At 35.4% G+C, this 19164-nt stretch overlaps 1 protein-coding gene across 1 annotated transcript; it reads right to left on the reverse strand.

Annotated features, from left to right (window-relative positions):
• Positions 1-13658: 13658 nt before the first annotated feature.
• Positions 13659-15251, reverse strand: LOC145682150 (uncharacterized). Its single transcript, XM_081753738.1, has 2 exons — positions 15158-15251; positions 13659-14377 (listed from the first exon to the last, which is right to left on the reverse strand). Exons 1-2 carry the CDS (start codon positions 15249-15251, stop codon positions 13659-13661), a joined length of 813 nt encoding a protein of 270 aa, XP_081609864.1.
• Between the last annotated feature and the right edge of the window lie 3913 nt (positions 15252-19164).

The following is a 19164-nucleotide window of genomic DNA, read 5'->3' on the forward strand; positions in this document are numbered from 1 at the left end:
ACTTTTGGGCCACTGTATATATAAACAAATTGCTTTGAATATATGCGTATATGTCCAGTTGTGAAAGATCTGTTGCTCACAAATTGTCGAAACTCAAGGTACGACTGTTTGTGAAAATGGTTTATATGCTTCATCTTATGATACGACACAGTGACGTCATCACCACCGTCAAAACAACGCACATTACAGATCGTTTTGGGAAATTGTAGAGGTCAGTGTATGCAACTACATAGTAAAATATTTCGAGTTTCGATTTTTTTGCGATACGACATTTTCTGACGCTGTCGACGTAGCTCAAGAGTTTTGGGTGCCACATATTTTGAAAAACGTTAATGTATTACCCTTTCATTTTGGTGGCGTGTGATGATATTTTATAAAGAATTCTGAATGTAACAGAAGTAGTTTTAGATTTTGGGGTTTTAAAACCGTAGAATAGCATTATCTACATATAATCAAATTTCTTGCTCAATGATAGTTCACAATTTCGAGTAATGTCGTTAATATACATTTACAATGAAACGATTGTGTATATAAAATATTTCGTTTACATAAATTTGTATGAAATTGGTATAATAATAAAAATAGCAATGGGGTTCCTCAGACCCCAGTGTTATATTTACGTGACAATTTATGAAGCGTTATAAAGGAGGGTTAAACTTTCTAAAAATTGAAAAGATAGAATACACAATTTGATATAAATTATTCAATAGGGAAATATTTAAGAAGGAGACTCGAACTATTTGATGATCCGTTTTTAGAACGAGAAAATTAAATTAATGGGAATGCTATATGCAAAATATTTGAACACTTTCCCAATAGCACTCCAGTCAAACTAAAATGATAAAGTACCAATTAAACTAAGCTCATAACTATGCTCAAAATCCTTTTCAAACAATTACAATTTTGTTCTTTCTTTGGTAAGTTTACGAATATAAAGTTGAAAATGATGGTACTCTAACAGTTGCTTCCTTTTCCTTCTCTACATGGAATTTTCTCAAATTGTTTAGCACGTGGTCATTTTAATGAGTTCTTGAGATACCATATTTTTGCGTGCGTTTTTAATTCCCATTGTCTCGCTTTGGATGTGCATTGGAATAAAAGGAACACTTTAAAAGTCTAGCAGAAGCTAAGAAATTGGTACCCTTTGATAAACCTGTGCATTATTTAGAGAATGCTCAGCCTTGCCTAAATACAAAAAATTAGCGTTAACTGCACAGGGGGAAAGTCATGGGTATTGAAATAAAATTTATCATTGAAACTCAATATAAAACAGTTTCCGATTCAGGAGTAGTCTTTCGGCAACAATTGAAGTGCAGTTAAACACTTCAGGCATGCATTAGAAATACCGACGAGGTTGAGTTAAATAATCTGTTAATAGGGTTTCATGAGTTGAAACCCTATAGGAAGTTGCGATTTTTTTTTGTTAGCGTGTCTTACATTCTGTTTTTCAACTACTTCTAATATTAAACTACAAGCCCCTGTTACTTCCCTCGTATTGTTCACTTCGACCTGAAATTTTATATTTGTTTTATAGTTGACCATTGTTTAAAAAGTGTACAGAATGTATATAAGGAAAAGATGTGTTAAATGTAATAGATTAATACCTGAGAGATGTTGAGAGAACATGAACCTTGGTTACACCTTTAGTTAAAGTTCAAGTAGTCACTTAGTAGATGTAATATCTTTGACATTACATACAGTTAGCTTTTCCACAACAGTTTTTCCTATGTTAGAATTTTTTTTCTCCACTCGATTGTGTCAACTATGATTGTGAAATTGTCCTTGGCGTTTCCTCGCTTTTCCTTTCCGATTAAATTTCTGTCTTAAATGGTTTCGTTACAATTGTCACTGGCATTTTTAGATATAGCTTATACTCTTCATAGCATAGAGATAACGTAGAATATAATTATTATTCTGTCGCTTCATATATATCATGATAATGTATAAGTAGTCACCTCTTTACTTTCCAAAACTGAATTGCATGGATTGTTGTTGAGCTCGCTCATGTGGGGTGCGTGGTTGGCTCTTGCCAACGTGTTCTTATATTTAGCAGTCTACTATGCACATAGATCCTACAAGTGTACAATCTACACCACTGTTAGATTACTGATCATTCACTTCAGTCGGTTGTACAGCCAGCCACAAAAGAAATTCCCCCCAAAGCGCTCTAATTCCATTACTTGGGATCCAAGTCATTTTTGGTTGAAAGAATGACTAGACAGATGCAACCCAACTTACAAGTAACTTTTCTCGGCACTGGCAGCAGTTGGTAGTACTTAGTCAAGTCTGTGTGTTAGTAAAACTCCATTATGAGATCAATCTCTCTGGTTCAGAACGTGTTGTCCAACGAACATCATATATTAACCTCACTATTGCTGTGTATGTAATGATTTTTTTCATTATATACTGTATAATCAAAGAAATAAGAACAATGATCACATATGAATCAGAAAATGCTTGAAAGTAGCTGAAAATATCAACTCTACAGCAACTGCTAGAAATAACTTTGTAAATGATTGCCTCCATTGAGAGACCTTCCCCAATTCTCCTCATTCCATCATCTCCTTCTTTCTGGAGAAAAGAAGATCTTGATTGTCACACTGAGTATGCATTGAAATTGAAATTGAAACAAGAAAAAATTTCAGCCCGGCCGGAACTCGAACCCAGGTCTACCAAGTAGAAGTTCAATGCGCTAACCACTCACCCACATTAATTTAAACTTCCACCCAAACTAACACCTGATTCAAATTGTTTCATGGTAAAATATAAGCCAGATGCTCAAATATTACAAAAACAAACAAATATAAATAAAAATATAAGCAACTTGTGTGAGTGTCCAATGACTTACTCAAGATTTCCGTGTTTAACTCAAAAACAAGTTATATAGATTTTCCTCAATAAAGAAAACATCACGAAACGTTCTTAAAGTTGAGGCAACGCCATTAGCAGAGCCATAACTTATGTGGGCAGGGACAACGAAATGATGCATCAAATAGGGTCGCAACATTACATAAAAAAACAGCACACAAAAGTTAAATAGAACAGAAATGAATCTTGGACTCATTTCAGTAAACAATGTCTACTATTAAAGGCTCTAGAAAAAATATTTATTCGTATGGCTTTTAGATTTATGCATATTGTCCCCTTAATAATTTTGTCATGTATGGAATGGGCCCAGGGAGTAAGTAACGGTACCACAGACCTTGCCGGGAGGCCCACACGCTTCTGGAAGGCCCATAAAAATTAAGAGAAATTTGGAAAGAGGGGACCCAAGAATCAGTAGAACAACTTTTTATAGGGGGCCCAAATAAACTTATTAGTGCTTGCCCCCTCAGAAAAAATCTAAGTTGGGGCGCGGTGGCTCAGTGGTAGAGCGTTCATCCCCGGTGCTTGCGGTCCCTAGTTCGATCTTAGCGCGCGCTGTGTGGATTTTGTGGTGCACATACACCGTGATCATGTGTTTTCTCGGGGTTCTTCCGTTTCCTCCCACTTTCTCCATTCCACCATTTCACTCATCTCCCATCATCACCGCCTCCTTTAGCTTAACCGGCATAACCATGGGACGTAAAACTTAAAGATCCCATTTCATTTCATTTCAAAAATCAAAGTTACGGAGCTGGACATCGGTTGCAGGGATTGTCCCGATTTGAATTACATTTCGTATTTTTCAGAACTTTTAATTTCCAAAGAAGAAAAAACAACAGAAATTATTTTCACATTCTGTAAATTCCATCAACACGTGTGGAAATAGACAGTTCTATGTTTATGTTCCATAACTACTAATTTATTTTCTTATGTTCATATGAGGAATTTGTGGCAAATTGAGGCCACGTGCTCATGATCCTGCATTTACACATGAAAACAATAATATTATTACGTTTACGGGTTTACAATTGTATAGAATTATCATTTTATGTCAACAAAGAATGGAATATAAAGATTTGTTAGCTGATAACAGTAATGCATTTTGTTTCGCCCTTCTTCTAGGTAGAAAGGTGATGTGACATTTTAAATAGGATCATTCCCGTGACTAGCGTTGTGAATTCGATCACAATTTGCAATTTGTGCAAAGCTACGAACAATTCCTTGGAACTCATTTTTTGCCCATACTAAGCAGTAAGGACGTGTTTAGCCCTTATGTGTCATCAATTCTTGTTCAAAAACGTTGCTTGCCAGGCGGTTAGGAATGAAGTTGATAGGGATGATGTATTTTTGTGTTGTTGGCATTTCATATGTGTAGGAGGTCGTCTCAAATATTAGACCCAGAGAAATTAAATATTTTTGATTTTGGTATACATCAGAAGTATCGGTTTTGTAGAGTGTAAAACATTTACTGAATCGTCACACCCGGAATGAAACTCGCGTCCCCAACATTACGAAACTAACGCTTAAGCCACTAGTCTAAGACATCACTGTTCTGGGAGAAGGGAAAATGGAGTTGTAGTGAATTCAGTAATTGCACACATTTACGACTCAAGTGTAATAAAGTTGAAACTTTCCGATTTCAGTCATGATAAAATCGTAATGTGTTATGCAGAAAGAATGGCCAAGAGCAGTCAACTTTAAATTGACAACGCACATGGACAGAGGCGCTGCCATATGCTCTCGCATCGGACCCTCAATTTTCACGGCACGGCATTGGACAAATACTTATATTGATTGGAATCTGGCGTCTCAGGACACTGACTTATTTTTTAAGTTAATTAATTTAACGAACCTTCCTCGGTACCTTGTTACCTGTTTTTACGCGTTTAACTCACTTTTACAGTTTTTCCACTTACGCCTTAAGAAGAGGGACAAAAACACAGAAACATTGAGGAGAGCAAAAATCACACACTATTTGCGAGTACTTCCCTTGCCTGAAGTAAAACAATAAAATATAGAAAATATACAATTATTGGTCTTCCATCTTCTTTGTGTTGTCAAATGCGTATAACCAAACGAAACTAAGATCAATACTACCACATAAAATTCTCAACTTATCAGGTATTCATGACATAACTATTGCATGATCCGAATAACTCCAGTATATGCACAAATCATCATTTCTCATATTCAACCGAAATATGTCATTTCCTTTCTGACAACCTGATACTTTAAATGTTGTTAATACGCAAAGTGCATTGATCTCAGCACATATTCACGTACTCTCTTATGATCATCCCAACCTTTATGGTACTGACTGTAGATATAGAAAGGTGAAATGTAGTATCCAGGCTTGGTGTAGAGTGTAAGTAAACAAATAAAAAGCAACAGGATGACATTTCTCTCCACCAAGTCCCCTTCAATGTACTGTGTTGTTTATTCAAAAAGAAGGCTTGAAATTCAATCAAAAAATTCCTTAAATATAAAATATCTAGCCAATACTAGATTTTTCAATAATAATAATAATAATAATAATAATAATAATAATAATAATAATAATAATAATAATAATAATAATAATAATAATAATAATAAAGGAATAACAGAAATACAATATCAATTACATAAAGAATATATTCCAATGCAGAAAAAATAGTAAATGCCAAACCGGGACACGAACCCGGGCGACCGTAATGGCAGTTTTCTGCTCTCACACTTTGCCATCAATTCCTCACACAAAGATAAGAAAATGAACTAGAAGTTATGTTAGATAATCATAGCACACACTATTTCTACACGTGTTGATATAATTAAGAGAATGTGAAAATAATTTCTATCGTCTTTTTTTCTTAGGGAACTAGAAAGTAAAGAAGAATTGTAGAGATGGGCACAAGCGAGTTCGAGTGAGTTTTCATACAAACTCGACTCGACTCAAAACAGACATATTTCAGCTCGACTCGAGAGCTCAACTCGAAAAATGTCCTCCAACTTGACCCGAATTTCGATTCGATTCGAGTCAAGACGAACAAAATCGAGGCAAATGCTGTGTGTAGTTTCAAGTAATTTCTTTAAGTATCCTACATAAACAATAAAATTACTATCAATGATGCTACTACCACTAGTACTAATACTTATTATTATTATTGTTATTATTATTATTATTATTATTATTATTATTATTATTATTATTATTATTATTATTATTATTATTTTACTTTTACGATGGATCCGTATAGTAAATCTGCAATTTTTAAATGAAAATTTAAAAAAAACCTTGAGCATTGTTTCAACTCACACCAAGAATTATTTTAATTACTAGAACGTAGTTCTAGAACACTCGGCCACGAGGGCCGACAGCAATTTGCCTTAATTTCAACTATATGTAGGCCGTGACTCTTGATGTCCTATCTGTATCGGCCAATAAGATCAGAGGATATCTGAAATTCTTGTAATCTAACGCACACCAAGGTCTGCGGGGTCTTTAGTTACGCCTCTGGGCGCGTTCCATACACGACAAATTAATTAAGGGGACCATATTGACAAATCTGGCAACAACATACGAATATATTATTGTTTTATTTACATTTAGTGTGCTGCTCTGTTTATGTAAAGTAGTGACCTGTTTGATGCTTCAGTTATAATTTCATTTTCGTATCGTATATGGAGTAAGCCAATTTTGTCTTAAAATGGAAACCCTTTGAACGGTGGAGATATTCCCTAGGGGTGGGGGCAGTGGCTCCCCTGCCACCATAAGTTACAGCCCGTCGTGTGGAAATCATTTTTCTTAATTGGAAAGTATCGTTTACGTAATTGATTTTGTAATTCTGTTAATTCTTTATTATTATTATTATTATTATTATTATTATTATTATTATTATTATTATTATTATTATTATTATTGCGAAGTCGAGACTTGGCTACATATTTTATGTTTTGTTGAATAATCAACACACTCCACTTTAGAAGGTTTGGAGGAGGGAAATATTATTCTGTTGCTTTTCATTCGTTTACTTGCACGCTACACCAAGCCTGGATACTACATTTCGCCTTTGTATATCTACGGGAAGTACTCGAAAAATGTGATGATCATAAAAGAACAAGTGAATAAGTGATGAGATCAATGGACTTTGCCATATCAGGTTGTCAGAAAAGTCATGAGGTATTTCGGTAGTATGACAAATGATGGTTTGTGGATATACTAGATTTATTCGGATCATGCAATAGTTTGTCATGAATAGCTAAGATGTTGAGCGTTTTGTGCAGTAGTATCGCTCTTTGTTTGGTTTGGTTTTACAGATTTGATCGGATATGGCATGGGGCAATGAAAACTTGAGCCACAACCGACCGTGACCCACTCTGACCCATGATCCACCAATCCCCTTGGTCCACTCTGACCCACTACCCACCATGACCCACTCCGACCAACCATTCACCATGAACCACTCACCCAACAAACACAGCGTCATCAATTCTGACACATGATCCACGTCCTGTTGTCTACCGACTAAAGAGTTTATACTTGTAATAAAACCAGGTTGTCAAATTCTAACTAATCGGAGTTTGAATTTCTACACTCAATCCCTCAAGTACCGCTCTGTTACAATAATGATGGATCTGACCTTTACGATAGAAAATGGTAAAGTGTTTTTTCATGGCAAACTTACGATGAATATCAATTAAACTATCATGGTCTAATTATTTCCTTGTTGAATTATCGATACTTCTCAGTGAAAAAGCGGATGAAATTTGAAACTTCTAAATCAAGGTACGTAGACTAATATACAGAAGCTTACATTACAAATTTTATGTCTTTTTTTCTTACAACTTAATGGGTTCTTTACCCTGTGCTCTAATCGCTCCATACATTAAACAAGATTTTAGCAATTATTATACAGCGCATGGTAATCATATTTCGATATATGATGCGAAGCACCCTATTTTTCGTTGAGTTGAGTTTAGTTAATTTTGAATTTAACGTCCCTTTCAGCAACTAGGCTATATGAAGGTGGACCTACCCTATGCCGTATACGTCGCCAACACCTAGCGGCTCACTTGAAAGTATCGTCAATATAGATACGAGTCGAAGGATTGCCGCTAATGTCCCACTGCCAGCAGGGTTTCGTCGAGTCGAAATAGATATCTCGCTTCGGGTTTTTGAAGTTACCACCGCGTCGCTGCGAGGACTTCGTTTTGCTCCTCGCTATTTCGATTCGTCGCGAGAATCGCGAAGGGACCAACACGAACTATGTCATGTGCATGAGATTATTTTTCCTGAGGAATTGTTCCAAAAATGAGCCCCAGGGGTCAAGAATAACCCCTGCATCAACTTCATGAAGTGAAAAATCTTGAGTGCGATAATTGTATGAATTTAGATGGCAACTGTCTTCGATCATTAGAAAGCGAGTACGGGAAAACTATGAAATAAATTAAATAGACACGCGTCATTTTGTTATAACATTGCATGGCGAACGCATTTTATCTTATTCCAAACAGTTATCGTCTCATATATACGGTTAAAATAGCACTGTGATTGACCGAATTAAAACTATCTCAACGATTTATCCCTTTACAAACCGAAGTCTCCTTCATCGCTTCCGTGGCGAAGACGGAAGAACACCCGCCCAGTAATCATAAGGTTGGTGGTTCGAGTCACCTCCGGGTACTTTTTGGTGCTTTTTAAAATGATTTTAGACTCCTTTTAGACTCACCTTAATTTAATCAAATCACACATATCGGAGATTTAATATATTTTGGGGGAGTAATTTTTTGGTTCCTTGGCGTTTTGTCGGGTCAGAAAATAGTGTCTACAATGCAGTAAGTAGAGAGGGTCGGTGATTCAGAGTGCGTTATAGTACGTTGTGAGTCACGGTGGGTGGTGCGTCGCAGTGGGTCACGGTGGATGGTAGGTCGCAGTGAGTCGCATGTTGTTGACCCTCGACCCACTGACCCACTCCAACACTGGACTTGACACAACATAGAAAATGGAAGGCAAAAATTGCATGTTCACCATATTTTAAATTTTTACTTTAAACAACGGAAGAACGCGCCAATAGTATTTGTGATTTTTACTGTCCTCAATGTTTCTGTGTTTGTGTCCCTCTTCTTAGAGAGTTAGTGGAAACAAAATACTGAGAAAGGTTCGTTTAATTAATTAACTTAAAAAAATAACATACAAAGAACATCATCTTAGTCATCCAAGCCGATTTTGATGAATAAACGAATACGTGCTTTTTAATTTTCTGCGGGAAAACGGTTTGAGGGGACCGTTATAGCATTGTTGCATCTTGCTTTCGATGTAATATATCTACTGGAGACACTAATAACAGCGTAGGAAAGACATGTAGCAAATGTACTACAGAATTTGTTGGAGGACTGGATGGAAGCGGGAACTACGTTGCAGATGAAAATAGTTTCGACATTAGCTCTTGCAAATAACGATAAAGGAAGAGAATAGGTCGACGTAGATTATGCACCGGAGGATGACGCGGAAGAATGTGCTGTAGCGACACCGCATCTGTTGGTGATGTCACCATTGAGTGTAAACGGAATGCCGTCACGTACTGGAAAAGTGGTAAGAAGAGGCTTCTTTCCGTGGGATCTGTCCGATCGAAATACAGAAAGATTAACTCTAGGGAACAGCTCGTGCGATGGGAAAAACAAGTTGCTGCTGGAGGGACACGGAAGGACAAACTAGCTGAAGTGTACCCTTCGTTCTCCGTACGTTTAAAGACGCTCTAAGCGCTCACTTTCCAATACACGATGTGAACCTCCGGAGGTGGGCGTTGCAGGCTAGTAACCGATTAGGTCTACCTTCATTTTCAGCATCGCATACCTGGCTGTGGCATTTTAAAAGAAGACACAGCATTGTGTCGCGTAAAGTAACAAAATTTATATCAACTGCACATGCAGTAGACGACGAGGATTCCGCGAATATTGTAAGTGACTTTGTGAACAATGTGAAACAACTAATTATTGAATACGGCCCAAATAACGTTTATAATTCGGACCAAAGCGGATTACAACTAGAAATGCCTGCCGGTCGTACCTTGACACGGCAGGGCATGAAAAAAGTCGAAACACTTGTTCAAGCTGTGAGTGCGACAACACATAGCTATGATATCCATCCAATAATATCTACGGATGGGATTTTGCTATCACCATTATTTGTTGTGTTGAAGGAGCCAAAAGGTGAGTTCGGTATAAGGGTGCAGGACACTATGTTTCGCCCACGTAACATTTACCTAGCTGCCTCGAAGTCCGGTATACTTACAAAAGAGCATGTTCGAACATGGTTCACTGAAGTGCATTTTCCAATTACGCAACAAAATACTGTTCTCCTATTAGATGCATGGCGAGGCCATTGTGAAAACACATTACGCGAAATATAACCGAGTGAAAAGCATACAATGTTGCGCACAATACCACAGGGCCTAACCTGGAAACTACAATCACTGGATGTATATTTTTTTCGGCTGTGGAAGACGTTTGTGCGACGCTTTTCTGACGCAGTGATCTTGCAATGGTCCGACATAAACTTGCATATAAGGGACAATATAATAAAATTGCAATCATTCACACACAATCAATTCTCCTCGCCATGATATCGAGACGTGCTTAAATAATCTTGGCATGTGATCGGTTATTGTATTGTATTGTATTTATTTACTCCATTTGAAAGCAAGTTACATTTGGTATTTGGAGGGTTCAGACAGTCCTCTTTCTTGTTTCAAATACACTTAGAAAAAGAAATATGTTACACTATTTAATACACATTATTGCAAAGATAATCTGCTCAGCTGTAATATACTTTATCCACCAGGAATCTCTTGAGTTTCTCTTTAAAAACATTTATATTTTCTTCATTTTTTATTTCTTTGGGCAGCTTATTGTAAATTTGTACTCCCATATGGCTTGGGCCTTCCTGTACTAATGTTAGTTTTGTAAAATATTTTCTTCTTTCATTTTGTTGTCTGGTATTATAAACGTGACATATTTGGGTTCCATCTTTCAGTTTAGCTGCATAGATTTCAGTTTCGTATAAATACATAGATGGTAGGGTAAGGAAGTTGTGCTGTTTAAATTTTTCTTTACATGATGTTCTCATGTGTAGACCAAATATTATGCGTATTGCTTGCTTCTGTCTCTTGAAGACTGCTTTGCTGCTTGAAGATTTGCCCCAGAAAATGATGCCGTAATTTAGTATAGGGTGTATAAGCCCGTAGTATACTTGGAGCAAAGCTTTAGTATTTAGCGTTTCTTTTAGTATCCTGAGTGCATAAAGCCTGGAATTTAATTTTACTATTATTTCTTTAACGTGGGTTTCCCAACTTAGATTTTCATTTATATTTAATCCTAAAAATTTAATTTCATGGGTGAAATCTAGTTTTATATCAGTCAATTTATTTTTGGTTTCATTTATTTTCGTGTTTTGTTTTGTGTGAAAAAGGAGGTATTTTGTTTTAATGTTGTTTATGCATAAGCAGTTACTTTCGAACCATTTTTTGGCTTGATCTAACACTCTACATGTGTTGTTCCTTAGCTCACTTACGGTTTTACCCTCTACAATTACGCTTGTATCATCTGCATATAAAATTACTTCAAAATTCTTCAATATTCCAGGAAAACCATTTATATACAGTAGAAACAGGATTGGACCTAATATTGAGCCCTGAGGCACGCCGTTGCGGACTTGTCTTGGGTTTGATAAATATGTTTTTACATTCCCATTTTGTATGTGGGAGACTTCAACTGCTTGCGTCCTCCCCTTATGCCATAATGCTCAAGTTTTCGTAAGAGTATTTTGTGGTTAACGAGATCGAAAGCTTTGCTTAAATCATAGAAAATGCCTAAGATTAGTATTTTATCATTTAGCTCTTTTAGTATGTTTTTTATAAGCGTATATGTTGCCGTAGTTGTGTTTTTCCCAGTTACAAAACCGTGTTGTTCATGGCATAGTATCTGCTGTTTGTTCAAGAAATTTATTAGTCTCTTTTTAATTAGTTTCTCAAATATTTTATTTATTGGGTGTGAGAGTGATATCGGTCTGTAATTTTTTATCAATGTTCTGTCTCCCTGTTTGAACATTGGTTTTATTTTAGCTTCTTTTAATTTTGTTGGATATTTTCCTGTATTTAGACTTTCATTAAATAGGTATGTGAGTATAGGTACTAAATTCTGGTTGTTCTGCTTGAATATTTCAATTGGAATTTCGTCGCTTGTAGCTTTATTTGGGTTTAATCTATTTATTTCATAAAATACCTCATGTTCTACTATCGGCATGAGGAACATAGTTTTGCATGTCCTAGGTTTAAAGTTTCTTAATAGTTCAATAGGCTTTTCGCTATCTTGCATCTTATTTGTTAATTTATCTGAAATTTCGATAAAGTAATCATTAAATATTTCTGCTATTTGGTCAGGATTCGTGATCTGTATCTGATTGACATAAAGACTAATATTGTTTTGTGTACGTTTATTTTTCCTTCGTGTATTTTGATTAACTACCTTCCACAATGTTTTTGTTTTGTTATTTGCTGTCATTATTTTGTTTGTGTAGTAACCTTGTCTAATATTACGTAATTGTCTTTTGTATTGATTTATAAATGCTTTATTTAGTGTTTTTTTCCTGTTTGTTGGGAGTTTTTCAGTAAACGTCTTTTTATTTTGCTGCGTTCCCTAACTTCTGGTGTCACCCAACATTTTTTTAGTGTTTTTTGAGTTATTTTTATTATTATTTTCGGGAAGGATACGTCAAAAATACAGTGAATACGATCAAAAAAGGCGTTATATTTTTCGTCAGTTGTGGATTTGTTATACACGTCCACCCATGTTTCGTTTGTTACTAATCTCGTAAACTTCTCTTTATGTCTTAGCCTGTAGTTTCTGATTGTGCGTGTTTCGTGTGTATTGTCAATTTTTTGTTGTGTTTGTATGTACATCATCTGGCATGTGTGATCAGATAGCCCATCAATTATATCATATTTGATTTAATCTTTTACATTATTAAACACATTGTCAATAGCCTTTTTTGAGTGCGTGGTTATTCTAGTGGGTTTATTTATGATGTATGTTATATTATACATGTTTAGAAGTGTAATTGCGCGTTCTTTTTCTGAGCAGTTTTTTAGGATATCTATGTTGAAATCTCCGCATATTATAATTTTTTTTCTTATGTATATTCCGTATGCCCTCTAGAAACATTTTGAGTGAATTAAAGAAGGTGTCAAGAGATCCCCGTTGGTTACGATATACTACAGCAATTATTAAATTTATCTTTTCTATAGTAATGGCTGCACATTCATAAGCGAACTCGGTACTTCGCATGTCTATTTTTTTAACATCTTGTGTCAAGTTTTCTTCGACTAGGATTACTGATCCTCCCCTGCTGTTTATTTCCCTACAGAAGTGACTAACTACTTCATAGTTTTGAATTTTTATTTGTTCAATATTTTCTTTTGTTAACCAATGTTCGGTCAGGTACACGATTTGCGGTTGTTTGTCTATTGTATGTAAGAATGCTTCAAGGTCATTTATTTTTGATGTCAACCCTTGGATATTCTGGTGCATTAATGTCACAATGGGTTTCTGCGTGTTTCTTCTTACCTGGATATGTGGGTCGATGCCCTGTCCTCTCTGTTCTGCATTCGTTCCATCTGTTCTCCCACTCCCCCCACTCACTTATCACTGTTGTTCACTAACACTTCACTTCCCCCTCCGCTCCTCTTCTTGGGTTGTAGGCGGGTTCCTCTAGGGTCCCTCACGTTGATGCTGCTTTGATAGTCGCCGTCGCCCGTTGCTTACTGCAATGACGTGTTCCTGTCGGCAGAGGGTTTTGTTTGGTGGACCTGTTCTCCAGAATACATGCTGTTCTCATAGTCTAAACAATGTTGCAAGCTGTATTTTGTGCCGTTGATAATTATTTTGTCATATCTGAGATGCGCGTTGTAACCATCGTTTCTGGCCTTTATTAGATGCACTTTTAACTGTTCACGAATTTCTTTCACTCCGCGAGAATATTGCTCACTGATACTTATGCCCGCTGTGTGTAGTTTTCTAAGAATTTCTTGTTTTTTCTTGAAAGAAATTAATTTCACAACAATTGGTCGTTGCCCACGGCTGCTTCCCATCCGATGTGCTCTTTCGATCATGTCACTTGTTATAGTTACGTCCGTGTTTTTCCTGATAAGTTCTATGACCTTTTGTTCTGTTGTATTCCAGTCCTCGTAGTTTTCATCTTCTTTTACACCGTATAGCACAATGTTGTTTCGTTTGGATTGCCCTTCGAGGTAGTCAAGTTGGATTTTGATATCCCGGTTTTCCTTTATGAGTCTTTGTACTGTGTCCTGTTCCTTTTGTAGCTGTTGTTCGAGCAAAGTCACTTTAGTTATAATACTTTTCATTTCTGTTCGCAATGCTCTTGTTTCCGATATGAGGTTATCTTGACCAATTTTTAATTCTTTCAAGAGTTCTTCGATGTTCGCAGTAGTAGGTCCTGGGTTCGGTTCAACTGCTTGAGCTAATAAGAGTATCAATATAAGCGCAGCACTGATAAATGCACACTACCTAGTTTTGTTACCTTTGTTCGCACATGACACAGCACTTCCCTTTCTTACGTAGTTTTTTTGATCTTGTTTTCGATATGTTGAAAAGTCCGATGGCCGCTCTATACTGCACAATGTCTTGCCCCATGTTGCAACGTCGCAGTGAAGAGTGTACTAGAGCGCGTCCGTCTTCTCTGAAGAACACAACAGAACGACCAGCAAAGTTTCAGAAACCAGCAGAGTACTCTTTCGACACAAATATAGTACCCACTTGTGATATTTGTGCACAAGTTGATGTGGTTCGTTGTGGATGGTGTAAGCGATCACTGTGTTTGCAACATTTTTTGTGGACTATCATTACTGTGAAACATTAATCAGTGAACACACTACCTGTCAATACTACTAGATGTACACTTCTATGTATGGACAACATGCAAGGTGTTTGCAACACGCGTTACCATACATACCAAATGTACAGACTGTGGGCAAAGATTGTGTGGTCCACACAGAAATAAATTAGGATCTAAACTTCATGCTTTATAATTTGTTTTCCTTCAACATATCCACCTTCTCTCAACGTCAAAGCTCACCTCATGGCAACTACTCCTGACTAGTAGATTACATGCCACAATCCACACTTTACGTGTAACAGAGCATACCTGCCTTGAAAGAGTATGGTATCTCGGTAGATATGTTCACAAAACATACATATTATATGTATGGATTAGGGAAACCGGGGAAACAGGTCGTCTTACTAATCGCTAGAAGTTGAACTACTGTCATTTTGGGCCATACAACAGCTGCAGATAACGTAGGTTCACGAATGCCAAAATCGTATGGCCAGTACATTTCTCATAGAGTTAAATAAGTACTACATGCTGGACATATGTGTGTATCCTGCATTCTTTGTCCTTTTGCAGCTCAAATGTCTATATGTACTTCATTCGCTTACTTTCTCCAATCCTCTCGTTTCTGATGCTGACTGCCAAGTTATTTCACGGCCCGTTTCTTCTACCAAACAGTTTTTCTGTACAAAATAACCACACGTATTCACTTATGTTTTTGTGTTATGTGTGCATTGGTCCTAACCAGAGTTTGTTTGCAATTCTGCATGTGCTTGAGGTACTTTTGCATTACACTTACTATCCCTTTTTAGATTTCGTGTTTATACGTTTGGAGAGGTCTGTGCCCCACCCGACTGATTTTTTCTGGAAAACACGAAACATAAAGTAATCCCTTACTTTATGTCTAGTGTATGTGTGTATGCTATCGCTTGATGAAGGAGGTCGCGTAAATTCGCCTTGCACTTCCAATTTGCGTTAACCACAAAGTAATACTCTCCCAAACATCTCCTTCGTTAGGATGCATAAACATACTTTGCCAACCTTCATCCAAGCTTGGGAGAACTTGAACGACAAGATTGGTCGCAAGATGGTCGGTTACGTATGAACTATCCTAATTTAGCACTACTAACGAGCACTGTTGATGGAGTATTATTTACGAAGCACTATCAACGCCATTTTGCATTGCTTTTGTGCGCCTCATTATCACTATTGTTGTTATTATTTCTAACTAATAGGTCTTTACACCTGTATGTTTAGCCACTTGAATTTAAAATCACATTTTAGCCACTTTTACGTAGTTATGAAACGTCTACTGTCTTTTGATATCTTTTTATTATTCTTTTTTTTCTATATATGTATGTAATTTTACTTCGTTATCATTGGTTCTCACTCAATATTTTTAAGTATGGTTTGTCACAGTATGCATACTTTTTGAAATTTCAAACTAACAACAATACGTATTGCAAAAGAAAAATATTATTGAACATATGTAGAGAACCTATGTGGACAAAAATTTATGATTATATGAAAAAAAATACTTTTAGAATACAATGAAATATCGCATGAAGAAGCGAACTAAACATTTTTTCGGATCGGAAACGTATGGGAGACGGAATCAGAATTCAAAATCAAAAATGCAATCGAAAAGGGGTGATTAAATTTGTGCATTACTTTACAATAATAATGTGAAAGTTTTGACACTTAGTAACTACGAATAAGTTTTGAAAGACATATTTTTCATAAAATAGGAATCTTTATATTTTAGAGAATCAATGCAACCAAGATAAGAGTCATTATAAATATTATGCCGAACAGCTTTTTATCATTACATTTTAGAGACATTAAACCTTAGAGTCATTTGCTTATTCATTAGTTTTAACAAGACTCAACAATCTTGAAATTATCTTTCATAATACATCCTACTTTCATATTTACTGCCATGTGATTTAGTTTTCGAAAGAATTTTAAAACATTTTTTTTAAAATGCTTAACTACAATGTAATTACTTAACGGCAATCATTGAGGTTACACAACCATTCATATCATTTACAATGGGTATTCCAGAAATCATTTATAACACTCTCCCATTAATATCTTTTTGTCTCATTCACATTCAATTACATCGAAGGCCCAACGTCAACCTCGGCAAACATTGTCGTCATAATGACACATCTTTGCTAATGTTATCTGAACATAGCCTTGCTACTGCTATTTGAGCATAGCCTAATATCATTAAGTACTTCATACCGTCTTCATCCCGGACACACGTCGTCAACGGGGTATGTATACAAACACAATATTTCTTAAACCCATTTATAAATATATATCGTTATGTATTCGCCTTATGCCTCATATGATCTCTTTTCTTTAACATTATCCTTTCACAAATGTAGACCTCTGACGTTCATTACTATCACAAGTTATATTTCTCGATTACCAAGAATGAATTAAAACACATGACTACTGTACTTTCATTAAAGCAAATGATCATTAACCATTCCAAAAAATATTTGAATCCCTTTTTTTTTGAATAATTACCTTTGCTTTAAAAAAAATTACTTTAATATTAATGACGAAAATTGAAAAGATATACCTAAAGGTCTCCGTTACCTTTCTTTCCTTTTTTTCATATCCTATAAAATAGTAAAGTAAAAGTACGTGAACTCAACAAAAAATATCCAAGTCGATGATACTTAAATGGTTGTCGAAATTAAATATTTTTCGGGCATCTCTATTTTGCCTCTCTCAACAATTTACATATATATATGTATGTTTTCCTAAAACATTCGTTAGTAAACATAACATCTGTGTAAAAATCGAAAATGTAAACCAAAACGTGATATAGCATTGGCTATTAAAACTACATTAATAAAAATCGTAGGGTTATCAATTATTAAAACAAGCTAAAAATTTTCATTTATACGAAGCGTACATTACTTCTTATTTTCGAAAATATAATAAAGATACATCTCTTTCCTAACGATGTAAATATATTTATATCTATTTGATATTTGAATCAGCGAAAATTTATAGATTCATTAAAATTATAAAGGTTATACAAGGATAAGAAAAACAAATCTACTAAAGAAAAAAAATATATTTCTTACCTCAACTATAGTATAAGAAAATAAAATGTTATGGACAGCTATTGATATCAATTTCCTAACGCTAGACTATTAATTACTTAACACATGAATATGCTTCATCAACGACTGAAGATATTAATCCACATCAATACTATCCCATACGCCATTAAAACTAACTTACACTTGGCACAAAAAGAATAAAAATAGTATATCATATTGAAACTAAATATCCATGTATTTCAATACAACAAAATGCAATGACGTTTGAATTATAAATACAATATTCATGAAACGTGATATTCATTGCTTAAACTATTATGTTATTTATCTAATAACTTATTTATTATTTATTATTTTTTTCAAAAATCTTAAATGAAATCTTATTCTTCAAACGTGCCTCTTTGTACTGTAAGTTTGACATATTCTTTCAATCTCACAATACAAGGTTGAGTCCCAAAAAAATAAAATAAAAATAGGTTAATGAGTTGACCTTTAGAGTCAATAGGCACAAGACTCGAAATACTTAAAGCTGGAGTTTTGCATTAAGCGCTGATCCTTACTGACACTCATAAGGTTTGAGTGACTCCTACAATAAATCCCATTGTTTCCTTCCCTTATAGTCATGAATCGGTACCTCCCTCTTTGAGCTGTTACCAAAACTTCGTGAGGCGATGGCATTATATATAAAAAAGAAAAGGACATTCAAAAAAGAAGATATTTTCCCCTAAAAAATAAAATGAGCGATACATTTTTAATGGAGAGTGACTGATAACAGCTCTCATATTAACAATTATTCGTCTTAAATAACCTCTTACTTACAAAAGACTAAATTGACCTGTCCATACGTGCAATGCAATTAAATTGGTGCACGTCTGTACTATCATATAGCAACTCTATAAACTGGAGACTGACCTATAAATATAAATCATTCCACCGTCAACAAGTTTCATTCAGGTTTTATCATGTCTCATCCGGTAGTTTTAGTCTTAGTTTGATACTTTTACTGCATATTACAGCCTTTACTTATACATTTTGCAATTACTTTTATACTACATGTACCATTTAACGTTTTCTTATAGATATTTTCATTAACGTCTTTTCGTCAAAGTTACATTAATACTTGCCAAAAAAATATAATTATGACCAAAAAATGACATTGTTAGCGAATTTAATTAATTAAATTGACGAGTGTTAACAACAAATTCTCGTCATAGACTCAGGACCTGATCAGACGTCTAACTCCTGATCCACCTCTTTTCTTAATGGGTGCCTGTAAGGTTTTTTTTTCACCTTACAAAAACATCGATAATTCTGTTTTCTTTTCCAATTGGA

Source organism: Thermobia domestica, chromosome 3, assembly GCF_964235325.1.
Source record: "Thermobia domestica chromosome 3, izTheDome1.hap1.1, whole genome shotgun sequence".
Taxonomy (NCBI): domain Eukaryota; kingdom Metazoa; phylum Arthropoda; class Insecta; order Zygentoma; family Lepismatidae; genus Thermobia; species Thermobia domestica.

Bases quoted from the DNA above. Each gene is read 5' to 3' on its own strand.
- LOC145682150 (XM_081753738.1), bottom strand. From the start codon at position 15,251: ATGTACTGGCCATACGATTTTGGCATTCGTGAACCTACGTTATCTGCA. The intron at 14,378-15,157 runs GTAAGACGACCT...TACTCTTATTAG, and splicing joins AGTTCAACTTCTAGCGATTA to CTCAAGCAGTTGAACCGAAC.